Genomic DNA, 16733 nt, shown 5'->3' with positions numbered 1-16733 from the left:
GAACTTCAATACTTAGAATCTTTTTCTGCCAGCTCCCCCAATGGCTGCAACCTAAGCACCCCTGCTTCCTTCAGTTGTTCTATTATGGTTGCAATGGGGTTCCCAGTAACTGAGTCCTTAAACACCTCACCTTTCTTTGTCAGCTGCTGGGATGGTGCCAGTGTTGGTGGACCCTGGGACAGAGGCGATGGGTGTCCCCACGGTGTGGAGATTCTGGATCACAGAGGACAGGAACTGCTGGCTGGCACTCTCGTAGAGGTCGAAACAAATTTGGTACGCCATTAGGAGGTTGTCTTCCTTCACCAGCTTCTCCAGGATGTCACTCACAGCCTGAGGGTCATCTAGGAAAATCAGGCACTGAGGGGGAAGAAGGGTAAAATAAAATTAAACATGTTATCAGCAGCCAGGCTATTGCCATCTAGGACTCCTTTCCCTCAACTTCAGAATTAGAATTCATGATTTCAGTCAAACGTTCCTCAATAAATGCTTTGCTTGGACTATCATCTTCTCAAAAAATGCCGAGTGACTTCACGTGGGGGCAGCACACAGCTGTTGGGTACTAGGCTTGTGCTCACCAAGCAGTTAACACAGTAGGTGTTTCTGCAGTCTGTTTTTTTGGCAGGCGCCAAAATTCATTGTCAGATTACCTGGCAAACGTTGATGAAGTCTGGCTTCTCCAGGTTCATGTAAATTTTCACCAGCACTCGCAGTACTTTGTTGCGGAACTGCTTGTTCTGCATGAGAGACATGCACAGCTTCAAGCTATAGGCCAGCATGCCTGAAACATCCCGCTGAAATGCAAATGAACACAGAACATATCAAGGAAGAGACAATTGAATCCAGAACTAATCACAGACCTAATAGAACAATAGTGGAGCAGAGGGCAGATGATGAAAACAGAGGTATTACTAATAGTATGTTTGAGCACTACCACAGGCCAAGAGGAACATCATGAAATAAATCAAGGTTATTGAGTTATAAGGTACAGAGAGGGAGGAGCAGGTGTTGGCAGGGAATCTCTAAACCTATCATTGAAGCCAGATTATTTCCAATATGTCCAGGACCAACCAGAGGATATGGAAGAACGATTGTAAATGCAAATGACTAACCAGTTTAAAAAACACAGCGGCATTCACTGGTAAAGACTACTCAAATTAGAGTGAGCAGCCCCTCAGAGTGTTCTTTACCAGAAACAACAGAGATACTTTAGACCCCCAGTTTTGTCCTGAATGGGGCAGTAAATAACAAAAGTTTACAATTCCCGCAGAAATATATTGTGTGATTCCAAGAAAAGCAGCACCTGCTGGTGCTTTATCGGGCATAAACTGGCAGCACCTAGAGATTGCTCAGTTCATTCAAGTACTATCCACTTCAGGAGGTTCCAGAGATGCTTGGATTACTTAAAGAACATCACCAAAACCAGCATCCCTGCAGAACTGACAACCATACCGGCTCCCTGATTTTCAGGGCAGGAGAGGCCTTTAACCTTACTAGGCCTAGTCATCAGCTTGCTATAGGGGCTCGAGGACTGCTCGGCTACGAGTTTAGGACCACTTCACTGCATGGGATAGCATTCCTCATTTTTGGCATCACTAGGCAATAAAAGTACAGCTAAAACTGTCATGAACAGAGCTCCTTATGTGCTGCAGTCAAATGGCCAGAAGGAAAGGAGAGCAGGAAAAAAACATCATGAAGATTAAGAAAGACAGGCCGGGAAAGAAGGCTGGGTCAAAGTTCAGGGACTGAGGAGAAACTGTGCTAAGGAAGGATGCAGAAGAAGCTGGTTTACCGACTCAAGAATGGTCTTCTCAAAAACATCAAGTCGACGTGTCTCAAGGGCAATACCGATAGCCTGCTTGTACTTGTGGTCATCTAGGCAGCGCTGGAACATTTTGTTTACTATCCCTTCTAGCCTCTTATCCACAGACTTCTTTTCCTCTTCAGGCAGCTCTGCATTCTCCACGCATTGCTTGGTATAGTGGTCGATGCATTTTGCTGGGGGTAGAAGTGAAAAAAAAAAAATCCTGCAGGTCAAAGTTAAGTAAAAACTTAACAGTAAAGGAAGCTGACTATTTCCCACTACTCTTTTTAACATGATTTCTTCCAGCCCATTGACGAAACTGGACTCAGTTGCACCCACACACCAACTGTCTGCCCTCGGTCCAAAGATCTCGACACTGCACCCAACAGCCCCAACCCAAAGTCCTTCCTGTTCATGCAGTTTCACCAACAATCCCTTGTTCTTGTGCATCCATCTGAGGCACCAAGTTCATCGTAACAACCAGTGATCCCACATGACAACACCAGAACTCACTCCAAGGCCTAGCACCACCAAAACTCACTTGCCTTTCTCCATACATCATGTGGGTCGGAGAGTACATGAAGATGGGGGTCCAGTCACTCCCTTCCAACTGGAATGACCACAATGGTATCTGAAATATTCAGAGGTCTCACAGCCACCAAAACCCAATCAATCTCCATCCTCTAAATAGAAACACATCCATGGCCATGCATCCCTAACGCCTTGCCATTGTACCACATCATACCGCGCCCCATCCAACAACCAGAACGAGCCAAACACAAAATATGAGCCCATTCCTGCCAATCAACCGCCTGCAGCAGCCACCTAGACTCCCCTGACCAAATTTACAATGTTCCAACATTTGGAGTTTCCAAGTGAATGCCAGAAAAATGAAGCCAAGATTGCGCTCCCCATTTCGCCCTTGCCCAGCTCATGTATCTCCACTACACCATCTGCCACCCACTGCCCTCCGTTTGCCACGCTAGGCTGGTAGCAGTAAGACTAAATACCCTCAGAGGATGACCACAAGATCATTGTGACTAAATCCTTTAAAACTGCAGAGACCACCTGAGACAAGTTCTGTGTTCTCGAGTAATGTCATCAAGACTCAGGCACTCATGCCAAGGGAAAAGTCACAATCCAGGAGGAGAGAATCTAGATGCCTACTGCAAGGACAGCCCAGAAGGCAGCAAAAAGGGACGAATGTATGTGATGAAGATGATCTGAACAGGAAACTGCAAAAGTCAAGAGAGTGCCTGGTTGCTCCGAGTACAGTACATTACAGTGGACAACAAACCTCCCCTTAAGAAACTGCCTACATCGGTGGGGCTTTTCCATGAAGAAGAGGACACATTCAAAACACTCCTTTGTGGCCAAACCTCACTTCAAGATGGGCCCACTGAGAAACACCCGTCTTAACTCTTGTAAATGTACCAAAGGAGGCAGAGCTAGCGTGCAATGTGGCAGCAAGGCAAAATATATGAGCTCTGCCCAACACCTTAATTTAACAGAACTATAGTGAGACAACTTTGAAAGTATAATATGCACCCATGTCATAGAAGAAGCAGGTGTAGGAGACGGTGAAACAAAAAAAGATTTCTAGATCAAACCATACACCCTCTGAATGGGAGCATTTCATACTTCAGTAGGCCTCAGGCCACAGAACAAGACTGAATTAGAAGGAGTAAGTCATCAACAGTACTATGTTCAAATGAAAATAAGCTCTTTCCTAAAAACATCAATGGCTCAAGGGTGACCACCCTGCAACCACCAAAACCTGCAGCAATCAACATGTCTGCGTAATTTAAGAATCTGTGCTTTAGTACATTTTCCGACTTTCCTCAAATTAAAAATAAGTATAAGAATGTAAGTAGTCCTTTAACTTTCCAAGCATTACCTATAATCGTCTCCACATATTCAGAGTTGTCATTGACATTGAAGAGGTCCCCGGCTCCGAGTGCATAGTTCAGAGACTCCTCGAAGGCTCCCAGGTGATAAAACACTTTTGAAGCCACCAGGGCAGCAAACTGCCGGCTCCTGAAGTTCTCATCCTCATACAACACCTCGCTGTAAAATATAATTAAAGGGCTTGTAAAAGGCATTGTCATGGTTCAGCAGCGCCATCTGCAGGCAAACACCAGATGCTCTAGAGTCATCAACTTACATTTTATCCACAGACTCTGAGATCTCGGCCCAAAAATCATTGACAACTGCATTCAACTTGTGGAGGGCAAATTCCTGTAAATCAAATAACATGAGAACAGGAAAGGTTTAACAAGCTGTAACGTTCTCAAAAAGCAGCGCTGAAGAATCAAATAATGCCATGTTTGCCCATTTGCTCTACCTCCCACCTCCTTGTTATGGATCACTGTTCAACAGGATGGTACTCATCTGCTACAGTTGTAACAGTTCAGGATGTTAAAAGGATGCAGCAGAACGTACATTGGGCAGTCTAGAACAGTGGTTTCCAACCTGTGATCCGGGGACTCCTAGGGGTCCGCAAAGCCTCCCCAGAGGTTCCGCGACTGCTTAGAAATTAAATAATATTAACAGATCAGGTCCCCAGCTATCAGCAATGAATAAGCGGGGGGAGGGGGTGGATTCCAATTATGATTCAGTGGGGGTCCCTGGGTTCCAGTAGTGATGAAATGGGGGTCCACAGAGGTCAAAAGGTTGGGAACCACTGGTCTAGATGTTCTATGCAGGTCCCACCTCCCTTTCTTTTTGACCTCTGCAAATAATTTGCAACACTGACCTAAGGTGACTAGCCCTAAAGAAAGTTGCACAAGTGCCAAAATTCTCAAAACTGAGGCAAATCATAACATGGAATGCAAGACCAAAAGTTTTAGAATTTCTGCAAATTAATCTAACATGGCTGAGTCTGCCGTACGCGTTTCATCCAGTATGTTTGGCTCTAGGTTCAAGTGGTAAGAAAGCTAAACCTATACCAGGACACTTGTCCAGGGCCGGCTTCATCACTCACTGATGCAGGCACAAGAAGAATCCAAAGATATGTAGACAGGTATCAATCATTAGCCTATAAGAACAATTTAAAATACAACTAATGTGACCTTGAGAATATACACATTGGAATGTCTGAGAAAGCCAGCTCGCAATTTGCAGACAAGAATAGTAATTCCCATCAATCAATATGTGTTAGTACAGAAGTAAACATTCACTACTAATGAATATTCGACCTCCAGCATTGCCAAACATGTCCCTGTATGGCTATATACGTGTTCAGAATGGTGTTTAAATATCACAAAGGGTTCTGATTACACCACAGCTGCTTCCCATACAAACAGCTACGGGAGCATCTCCAGCAGCCGATAACACATACAGGTTCAGATAAAAGTAATACTAAATCTGAACCTCACCAAAGCGTAGGTTGATTTCTCATATGTCTGGCAGCAGAGCTTCCCAGGGAGGTGAACCCCAAGCGCAAGAATAGCCACTGCCATTTTCTTTTCATATACGGCTATCAAAATAAATTGATCTTAGAGATTCCAGTTGGTTTTTGGTTGCCAGTCATTTAATTTAGTGGGGAAAATCTTATACAATGTACATTGCTTGATTTAACTTTAATTATATGCAATACATCAAAATTTCTGAAGGAAGCCACTTATTTTTTCTAAAATATTGGATTTCTGTAATTTTCAGGTTAGTTAATTACAAATGAAACTTGGTGATTTGTAAAACATGTTTTTCAGTTTCTTCCTCAGATTCTGGAACCTACCTTGAGTTGAGGCTCTTCCTCATCCAGAAGGGATATGATGCCAGCTAGAAACAAAGACAGGAAGAACAGTGACTAAAAGAGTGCATTCAAGTCAATCAAATACCATGCATTGAAAGATCAGTCAGAGGCTATTAAACCCTTGTTAATTTCCAATGCTATCAAAACATTCAGTTGATAACTTCTTAATCTGAATCCACAGTCTAAAAATGCAGTTTGTACTGGCAGAAACTCATGAGAGAAAGAGTGAGACAGAGAAAAAGACAGACACTGTGTTTTCGTTTACTTTTTTAAGGAGCGTGAGAAGTCTATTAGTCTGGTATAGCTCAACATCAAAAGGAAAGGCCATAAATTGTGGGATTTCTCCATGTTGAACAACAGCAGTATAGAAGAAAATCTAAGAAGTCCATTGAGTTTGGATAGTTTTAAATGTATAATTTAAGGATGCATCGAAGAAGTCCTCATAGTTAATAAACAAGTTCCCACAAATGTTGATGCTCTTGCCAAGGAGTGAAGGGATAATTAGTGGATGGAATATGGCCAAAGTTTTTGCTTCAAATAGCAGAAGTGCAGTTTTTGTGCTGTTCACTTTTAGTCATGCACAACAGTCTTGTGTAGGGTTGTAATGTTGTTTTCTAAGTCAGGTTGAAGCTAAATAGGTTTTCACTTCCACACCAATGCTATAATAGTCTATGTCTTGTGCTGTTTTCTGGCACTCACGATGAAGGGCATTAAAAGACTCTTTAATAGTGGTGAACCAGTGTAGAGCCCTGAAGGGGAACAGCACAGAATAACTAGTTTTGCTAGAACATGAATGACTGCAATGGTTACAATTAACAGTATGGTGTACTCCATGCAATGACCAAAAATACAATCATCTATCTAACAATGTGTTCAACAAACAGACATGTAGCCAGTTGAAATACATTAGTGGGATGTACTTGAAAGTTTGGAGAGAAATGTAGCTCGACAGAAGCAGTTCCAAAGTTTAGGAAGCAACAGACCGTTCCCCAACCTATGATCAGCCTTAATCTCACAGGACATATAGCTTCCTTAAAACTTTTCCTAGAAAGGTTAATATAATAGACACAATTTTAGAGGCTGCCAACTTTTCTATGCTCTCAAATGTATTTTTGGACCGGTTACCTTCATAATTTTTTCACATTTGTTTTTATACACTGTAGCTCTTAGGGGGCTTGTTCCTGCACAAAGGTAAAATAAATAATGTGACAATAAGCCTCTCTAGCTTGAGATACACAGTGTCCTGGTAGGGAGGGTGCTGTGGACAAGTCTGCCTAAGCCACACATAGGGGTCAGACTAGCATCTATCATTCACAGACCATGAGGCTCAAGTCTACTCAGTGCCAGGGAGTCGCACTAAGCACAGCAGCCTCTACACCGGCTTTAAGTCTCACTCCCTGGAGAACTGTCTCACACACCAGAAGTGTGTGCAGCGTAGGAGTTTCAAACCATGCAGACCGTTCTCACATCATGGAAATGCCTTCTTTGAATAATGCAAGTGGTGTGCAAAGAAGCATTATGACACTTTAGAGCTCCGACGTGTTCCATCCCTGCTTAGAGTAGATTATCCAGACCAGTCTATATTGTTTGTATTCAGGTGCTTGTAGTTCCGCTTTTCTTATAATGCATGCAGGGCTACATGCCACAACATGCAAAAAAGAAAAGATGACTAGACAAGCCACTTGCAAACCTCAGGAACTGTAATCATTTCTCCTGCAACTGGTGACGAGGTGTTGGCTAAGTGGCCAAACACCTTAGTACTATGTGTTTCAAGGATGCCACATTCACATGTTCAGGTAGTGGACAGTAAAGCTCCATATAGTGAAGCCCGTAGATGGTGTTTCCTGTTCAATGGAGCAGAGGTTTGGAGACTTTAGTTCTAAAAAGGTCATTCACAGACAGATGTCCTTTCCTCTAACTCTCTACTCATCATTCAACACAACATATAATAATGTAGAAATGTTCTTCCATAAATTAGTCTCTTACAATCCATAAATATATGATGATAAGATTCCTGACAGCTGTACACAACCTTCCGGACAAGGTGATAATGATGAATAATCTCTAGGACCCTAAAGTCACTGGAATAACAGAGGCGGGAAATCATATAAAGAAGGAATTTATACATAAGTATAAAGAAAGATTCTGACATTGAAAGTGGCTCACGAAGTTACGCCACCATTTTCTACAATGTAGCGAATCAAAGGATTGATATGATATGCTGGGGGAGATGGCGGGTGGCTGGGCTGTCTGCTGCTAGTTAGGGCTAGCCTGTTATGCCATCCAGGGCGCTGCAGTCTCTGCTCACAGGCGATACGTAATGCGTACACATTACAACTTCAGGGTTCACCCTCCTCGTGGTGCCACCACTCTAAGCTTATGTCAACAATGTTCTGTCTACTCGCCCATGCTTACAGACAGCTACCCGAGCCTCCATGAGACAACCTCTTAGGGCCCCTCATGTTAACAGCACAGAGAGGCACAGTACAGACCAGTCCTGACTATACCAAGATCACAACAGATATTCATTTACAAGCTAAGGTGTAGGCAAGGTTTCCTAAGAAGGTCAAAGGTATTAATGCAGTTGCTTTGCGTACATTAGTGAGGGTGCGCCTCCTGCATGTGCAGCAGGGGCACTGGGCTCTCTTGAGCACAGCTGGTGCTCCAAGTGTCTCTGTGCATGGCTGAGACTCTCAGATCCAGTGTGTAGAGATAGGGCTCTTGGATCCTTTCTGCACATCTGTATCAATAAAAAATTGCCATGTTCGTCCACCAAAGACAAAGAATGTCAGGGGGCTTGGGCAACAGCAACCTTGCAGCCAAATAAAAAAAGGAAACACCCTGCAGGAATAAGAGACCATGATATGGGGCTACCATGGCAGCACACCAACACATAATGGCATTGCCCCCTTTAAACTATCCCCTCTGACATCACCCCCACGGACCAATGATGCTGGGGCAGACAGAAAAACATGTCCATACTGGATCAGTGCCCTACGACTGCAGGAGGTGCACTTTCTATTGACAACTCTTGCTTCCTTGTTATCCAGGTACTGGCTAGAGCCAGAGGAGGAAAGCCAAGTGACGACATATGGTCAGCCTATCTCCCATTAGTCTGGCCACCTTTTCAGCTGGTTTCCAGTCTTGCCTAGCCAATTCCTTCTCCTCCTTTCTTATTAATGCACATCTGTCTCCGCCTTCCTCCTCTCATTCTCTCAGTAACTTCTATACATCCTTCTCTAGATCTCTGCTTCTTCCTATCTTTTTGCATATTCTACTCATTTCTCTGTTTTACCATCTTCTATCAACCCCAACAGTTGGGTTTATTTCTTACATTCCCCTTCTACACTCTTTGACTCTCTTCCTCCACTTCCACGGAGTCTTATTCCTAACTATTTCATCCTGATTACTCAGAAGAATGAGTTAAAAAGAAAGTACAGAAAATTACTATTTCTTTAGTTCCACTGCTCTTTATTTCTCTTCTGTAACGTTTTTTTTTAATTTATTTATTTTTTTATTTGCCAACTAGGCGGTCACCCATCTATAATGCCATCGCACACCAAACTATGTATATGATAAAACTGTCTCTTCATATCCATCTCTTCTGCCTCCTCTGCCTGCCCGTCACACACTCTTAATGTATTTCTTCCCCATTCTGCATGTATGCCTATCTCATTCTTTCTCATTGCCAGGGCACTGTCCACTCTCTTATCTTGCCTGCTGTCTCTGTATGTAGATTTCTCTGTCCATAGCTCTCTCTGCTAGTCTGCCATTATCTCTCTATCTCCATCTCTGCATGAGTTCCCTTCTCTGTATGTAAATCTCACATTGTTTTTTTTTTACTATCTTTCGCCTCTTGTGTCTTTTTTCCACATGCACCCACAAGCTCTCTTTCTCTGACCATATGCCTGTTTCTTTCTGTCTCTTTCAGTCTTTTACTTTTAAATATCTGAATAGGTTTCTCTGCCACAAGTCGATTCTCTTTCTCTACCTCTCTCGAACTGTTCTTGCATTTCTATCCCTCAGTATATATATTATATTCTGCCTCTTTCTCCTCAGCCATCTATTCTCTTCTACTCCCTCTGCATGCCTTGCTCTGCCTGTTTGTTTCTGTCTTAACCTCTGTCAATCTGTCTACCTGACTCAACTGGGCGCTCTCCACCCTTCTCCTCTCTTAAATATCCTACTTTCGATATCTGTATTTTGCTTTCCCTCACATGCATGTGCCTTGCACAGTCTCTCTCAACTCTGCCTCACTCTCCATTCCTTTTTCTGTACTTTTTCTTTGTTAGACTTTTTAAGTAAAATGGACACGACGCATTGGGTGATACATCACTTTACAGCCATATTGCTAGCTCTAGGTATTCAGCACATAGCACGGTATACATTACTCTTAGATGTGTGTGTGTGTGTGTGTACATATATATATATATATATATATATATATATATATATATATATACACACACACACACACACACACACACACGCTGTGTGATACAGGTATGATTGCTACATACAATATAGACGTGTGATAATGGTAGGATGACATTTAATTCAGGTATAGAGATCAGATTTTTGTGTTTGTCTATTCACCTTCACTGTTGAAATGCATAATGCATATCTGCAGCCCGCGAAGTGGCTGTGCGGCACCCCGGCTGTCTGCTACAAAGGCAGTAGAAGGACAACTGAAACACAAGGCAGCAGGAGTAACGTCCATGCCATAACATTCTTACCATTTCAAGCTTCCTTTGGGCCAGCTAGTGCCTTCTACACTAAGTCATATTAGTGAGGCAAGAGTCCAAAATATTAGGGTATATAAAGGTAAATAACCAGGTAATGAAGAAGTTCAGTAACACCTTTTTTTTTTGCAATTGCGCGTTTCTCAAAGCCTCTGATCTTGCAGCAAAATTCTGCATCCATGTTACACTCACCCTGGGCACCTTCATTGTAAAAATTAACTGCCAATCACATTAGTCGCCTTGTATTATTTTACTAAAAAGTGGTTTATGGACAAATACTATCATTTTTACGAACAGCTGTGACATGAATGCTTAAATGCAGAGATTATTTTTTATTTTATTTTTTTTTAAATCGATGATACGTCACTTCGCTGTAATTTAAATTTGTGATCATAATTGAAACAGCATAAACACAAAAGTATATTTTATGTCGGATAGCTGACGTCAAACTCATAAAAAACTTCAAGAAAAAATGTGTACAACCGTCACCACTTTTAATGGCCATAAAAAAGCTAATCCTGTTTTGCAAGGCCCAATTTTCTCCAATTTCACAAAGTTCAAAGCTCCACACCAATGAAGTTCATCTAAACGCCCCTGATAATGCAAAAAACACATGTATAACTATGTAAATAGGTCTGGGTATAATGTGCTACCTTGTGCCTTAAAGGCATGTACAAACGTTGTTAATATGTGTGAGCACCTAAACGTCAGACATACTAGTGTTGTGAATGTTTGTTTTACATATTTTGTGGGCAACACCTGTGAGTTCAGGTGCACATTCTAAGTTTAAAAAGGGAATGGGTGAACCAGCATTCACCATCCATTGGTACTTCTAATTCATTTCACTGTGCACGATAACCACTCAATAATGTAATTAACTATAAACCTCAACAAGTGCGAGACGGAGGAGCACACACAATGACCTGAGGCCAGCAAACCAGAGGCAAGGAAAGTGTATTGGGGAACAACAGAAACAGGGCAAAAAAGAACAGATCTCCTCACTACAAGTGAGCAAAAGCCCATGTTGACACCCCACCACATACACCGAGACAAAAAAAAACAAAGGTTTTGCAACTATTTCACTATGCAGGCTGACAGACAAAAAACTTAGGTTGTTTTGAAGGCCACAAGATTCATTGTCTTTTTGCATCCAAACTCTACTTCAGCTTAAATGAATGGCATGACGTTTACTTACACAAAAGGTTTGGGTGCAGGAATAGGTGGGCAAGACAAGCAAGGTTTAAGTTAAAGGCCTAGTCCAGCCATTGCTCACCGTCCAGCAACCCAGGAACTGCCAATTTCTCTTCCTAATGCATTTTTTGGAAAACAGTAAACCCTTAATGAAGGGCAGCAGGTACATATGGTATACAGAGGCATTCTTAAGTACAATATGGAAAGATACTTCTTTGATTGAACTTTTACCACTGGAACGAGAGTTGAAACACAGGACATGCAAACGAAAGCAACTCTACAGTCAGCAGACAAGCTACATGTGTGCACAGGTATCCAACCCAACAGCCCATTCTGTCAAATCTCCATTACCTCTTTCTTATGCTTCTCTATTTAACGTCTTACACTCCGGTGCGGGCCTCTTTGACATTATTCGTTGCCTCAGTAGAAGTCACTCACATTAGTATAAACAGTGTTCTGCGTAATGTCTTTGGCGATTTTAATCCCTTCAGCCTGCTCGATTGCCTTATTTGTTCCAGCTATGTATTCTCTTGTTTGATAGCGCCCCTACTAAAATATGCTAACTTATTTTCTGAAAGATTTCTAAGACAATGTCAAACTCAATAACAACTCATACGTAGTGTATTTCACATGTCAGCTTTAATGAACATGATGCAGTAAGGCTGAAAAACTTAAAGCACTATTCTTTGGCGTTAAACTTGAGAGAGGAAGAGCTATCCATTCAAGTCCATAATTACACAATGCGGAATCAGAAAATCTATACTCAAATTCTAGCTTCCACGCCTGATCAAATTATGTGATCTGGGGCAAAGTAATGACTTCACTGTGTCTTATTTTTCCAGGCTGCAAAATCTGGAGAGGACCCTGAAGTAAAGAGATCAGGGTTCGCAATCTTTATTTATCTGAAAAAGGAAAGGTATCATTCAGACCAGAATTGCTTAAATAGCAAGAGATCAACAGTACAAAAGGTCACTAGCGGTTTGGGCACTAGCTGGCTCGAAAAGAGATGACAGGGTGCAGTTCAGCTGGCAGCCAACTCAAGAGGAATGCAGCGAGGAGTGGTACTGTGAAGCAGCACAAGGTGGATTTGGGAGACAATAAGGTTTTGGCTCCATAAGCAAGGATTGCAGGTCGGCACTAAGCTTCTTAAAAACAATGCTGACCTTACCGACGCAGATCTGTGTTTGAGGGGTGCAGGCAGATAGACACGCTATAATTCAGAAGTAATGAGGGGATAAGGAGGCCGCTCTCCGCCTGGGGTGAACAGTCACTGGACCGACCCTCCCTCCTCTTCTGCAACACCGCATTTATGGTGGCGAAACGTGACACGGTTAGAATGTGGGGACGCAGAGAGATTCCAACGCAGAGGGCCTGGGAGTCCAATGTAGATCAATGTATGCAATATGAAAAACTGGTGAATCGGACACCAGGTTGCCCTAAGAAATTTGATTAAAAAGGCCCACCCTGGCAGTGCGCCAAGAAAGATATTTCATGATGGAGGAGCTTGGGTGGGAGACCGTGCTGGGTACAGGAAGTGAAGAAACTAAGCTGGAACGCAGAATGTCATGGTGGGGGTCTGCACGTTATCTACTCCTGCATGTCGGCCCTGTAGGGAATTGGCCGATGACACAGTCAACAGATTCTGAAGTAATGTATTCTCACGAGCCTCTAGTTCAAGTGTTTGCAGACATGTGGCCACATTCCATCCAGTTGTACGAAAATCAATAAAGAGTTTAAAAGAAAAACAATGATCACTGCATGTAAAACCGTTGGCATTACAAACACAGTGCACGTAGCAAACGGACGTGTCGTAGTTCACTCACAGCACATTTGTTAGGGGGATGCAGGTAGGGGGAAAAAATGAACGTTTCCAAATCTGAAGAGTCTATGTTTTCACCTGGCATTTGTTGGGAGGTTTAAATATCTAATCTTTTGAACGCTTGGCTCGTCCCTTGAATGTCAAATCCAAGATTGACCCCTTGATCGGCTGGCCTTATCCATTCTGTTGGAGGGGTGCAACACCCGCTTCGAGAGCACCCAAATCTACAGCACAATAAAGAAATCCATCACCTTGCAAACCACATCACCCACATATTCGATCTAAGGTAAAAATGGAAGTCCCACACACTCTTCCAAGTGAGCATGGAAGGTAAACCGCTATTAGCAGAGATCAGAAACTTTAAGTAGAAAAGGTCGAACACTATTCTATACAAAACTGTGCAAAATAAAGCAATGGACTCCATTTAGTAATAAACATCTATATTCACCTCCATGAAATGTCACTTTGAGAGTCCTCGCAATTGAGGCATATTAACTTTTAAGTCAGCCATCAAAAAAGTCTCTAGAACCCCTTAGACCTAGAGGATTTAGCAGTGAGGGAGGTATCATGTGGCACCCTGTCCTTCTAGCTGCTTGAGGGTGTCATGTGTCCTTGTTCTTCTAGGTCCTTGGGGGAGGCAGGCATGACTTCGGGGCGTTGTGTGCGGCACATTCACTGTGCTAATGATTGTTGTCTTCAAGGGCCCCTGACACAGCAGCAGCGCCTTGGACCCCAGGCGCAGCAGCACCCTGGGCTGCTGACACAACAGCAGCAGCCTGGGTCCCCTGTCTCAGCAACACCAGCAGCCTGGGTCCCCTGTCACAACAGGCCCCTGACTCAGCAGCACCCTGGACCCCTGGCACAGTAAATGTAAAAATGTAAATTTGCACTTGTATAGCGCACTACTCACCCGTTAGGGTCTCAAGGCGCTGTACTCATACCGCTATGGAACCCCTCCTGGCTTTTCCCTGTGAGGTGCCCACTCCTGGGCACCCCCAGGGTGAAGCCAGGCATCCAAGCGCTGTTGGGGCCGTTGTGGAGATTAAGCAAGCTATTGCCCAGAGTTGCAGAGTGGGACCCATTAATTAGATTAGGCACTGAGGCAAGAATTATCTGGTCCAAGGGAATTGAGCCCAAGACCTGCCGAAGCGGGACTTGAACCCTGGTCTTGAGCCAGATCTCTGCTTCAGGGTCTGCCGCTCTAACCATTGTGCCACACTTCTCCACAGTGACACCACCGTGCGCCACTGACACAGAAGCACCTTGGGCCTCTGGCACAGCAACTGCAACCTGGGCCCCAGACTCAGCAGCAGCACCCTGGGTCTGTGTCACAGTAGCACCTTGAGGCCCTGGCACAACAGGACCCTGGGCCCCAGACTCAGCACCCTGGGCCCCAGACTCAGCAGCAGCATCCTGGGCCCCTGGCTCAGCAAAAGCACATTGGGACCCTGGCTCAGCAACAGCACCCTGGGCACCTGGAACAACAACAGCACCCTGGACATCTGACTCAGAAGCACCCTGGGGCCGTGTCACAACAGACCCCTGAATCAGCGGCACCCTAGGCCCCCGACTCAGCAGCACCCTGGGCCCCTGACACAGCAAAAGCACCCTGGGCCCCTGACACAGCAAAAGCACCCTGGGCCCCTGACACAGCAAAAGCACCCTGGGCCCCTGGCTCAGCAACAGCACCCTGGGCCCCTGGCTCAGCAACAGCACCCTGGGCCCCTGGAACAACAACAGCACCCTGGGCCCCTGGAACAACAACAGCACCCTGGGCCCCTGGAACAACAACAGCACCCTGGGCCCCTGGAACAACAACAGCACCCTGGGCCCCTGGAACAACAACAGCACCCTGGGCCCCTGGAACAACAACAGCACCCTGGACCCCTGGCACAACAACAGCACCCTGGACCCCTGGCACAACAACAGCACCCTGGACCCCTGGAACAACAACAGCACCCTGGACCCCTGACTCAGCAGCACCCTGGGGCCGTGTCACAACAGACTCCTGAATCAGGGGCATCCTGGGCCCCCGACTCAACAGCACCCTGGGTCCCCGGCTCAGCAACACCCTGGGCCCCTAACACAGCAGACCCCCGACTCAGCAGCACCCTGGGCCCCTGACATAGCAGCACCCTGGGCCAGTCACTCAGCAGCACCCTGGGCCCCTGACACAGCAGACCCCTGACTCAGCAGCACCCTGGGCCCCTGACTCAGCAGCACCCTGGGCCCCTGACTCAGCAGCACCCTGGGCCCCTGACACCGCAGCACCCTGGGCCCCTGACACCGCAGCACCCTGACTCAGCAGCACCCTGGGCCCCTGACACAGCAGCACCCAGGGCCCCTGACACAACAGACCCCTGACTCAGCAGCACCCTGGGCCCCTGACTCAGCAGACCCCTGACTCAGCAGCACCCCTGACTCAGCAGCACCCCTGACTCAGCAGCACCCCTGACTCAGCAGCACCCTGGGCCCCTCACTCAGCAGCACCCTGGGCCCCTCACTCAGCAGCACCCTGGGCCCCTGACACAACAGACCCCTGACTCCGCAGCACCCTGGGCCCCTGACTCAGCAGACCCCTGACTCAGCAGCGCCCTGGACCCCTGACTCAGCAGACCCCTGACTCAGCAGCACCCTGAGCCCCTGACTCAGCAGCACCCTGGGCCCCTGACTCAGCAGCACCTTGGGCCCCTGACTCAGCAGCACCCTGGGCCCCTCACTCAGCAGCACCCTGGGCCCCTGACACAACAGACCCCTGACTCAGCAGCACCCTGGGCCCCTGACACAACAGACCCCTGACTCAGCAGCACCCTGGGCCCCTGACTCAGCAGTCTCCCTGACCACACTCTGCCTGTAAGCAGCGCCCCCAGGACCCTCCGCCTTCACGGTCCCCGGCGCCCTCTCACCGGCGGAGGTGATCATGTCTGCGGGCGGCGCTGAACCTCCTGGGTTTCACCGGCGGCTTCACTTCTTCCTCTCTCCCTCTGCTCCTGCGGCGCTCTGCGAACTACGTCACCGCCGCGTGACGCATCACTGACAGGCGACGAGGGGCGGTGCCAACCACTTCCTGGACGGCACAAAGGGGCTTGACAGCGGCACTCGAGGAAGAGTGCAGCGAAGCCAAGGCGCTGAGGTACATGGACATGCACGATACGCAGACCGATATAAAATACGAACTGCTAAATCCACATTCGAGAACAGATAAGTGGAACTTGTGGTGACTGCTGTCTCGCTTTTCATGTTACACATCCCATCTTAAGATGGCCGCCGCGCTTTCACTCTGGCTATGACGGTACAGTGTGGAGGACGCACCTGTACATTAAACCCTGTGCTCGCGGCCTGCATTCAGTACCAGACACTGCAAGATGGCCGCTGCGCTGTCACTCTGCCCACGAAGGCTCAGTGTGTAGAACGCACCTGTTCAGC

General features: G+C 45.9%; 1 protein-coding gene across 1 annotated transcript in view; it reads right to left on the bottom strand.

The window, feature by feature from the left end:
• PSMD1 (proteasome 26S subunit, non-ATPase 1) overlaps positions 1 to 16666 on the bottom strand; it is a 288795-nt gene extending 272129 nt beyond the window's left edge. Inside the window, exons 1-7 of the mRNA XM_069212857.1 lie at positions 16214 to 16666; positions 5538 to 5581; positions 3966 to 4039; positions 3699 to 3868; positions 1790 to 1995; positions 648 to 791; positions 131 to 357 (exon numbers count right to left, since the gene is read on the bottom strand). Coding sequence (XP_069068958.1) covers positions 131 to 357; positions 648 to 791; positions 1790 to 1995; positions 3699 to 3868; positions 3966 to 4039; positions 5538 to 5581; positions 16214 to 16229 — 881 coding nt within the window. The 5' untranslated portion in view covers positions 16230 to 16666. The remainder of the gene's footprint in view (positions 1 to 130; positions 358 to 647; positions 792 to 1789; positions 1996 to 3698; positions 3869 to 3965; positions 4040 to 5537; positions 5582 to 16213) is intronic.
• Positions 16667 to 16733: the final 67 nt, after the last annotated feature.

This window comes from Pleurodeles waltl, chromosome 11 (assembly GCF_031143425.1).
Source record: "Pleurodeles waltl isolate 20211129_DDA chromosome 11, aPleWal1.hap1.20221129, whole genome shotgun sequence".
Classification (NCBI taxonomy): domain Eukaryota; kingdom Metazoa; phylum Chordata; class Amphibia; order Caudata; family Salamandridae; genus Pleurodeles; species Pleurodeles waltl.
The sequence above is the reverse complement of the archived record's forward strand: the minus strand, read 5'-3'. Positions and strand labels throughout refer to the sequence as shown.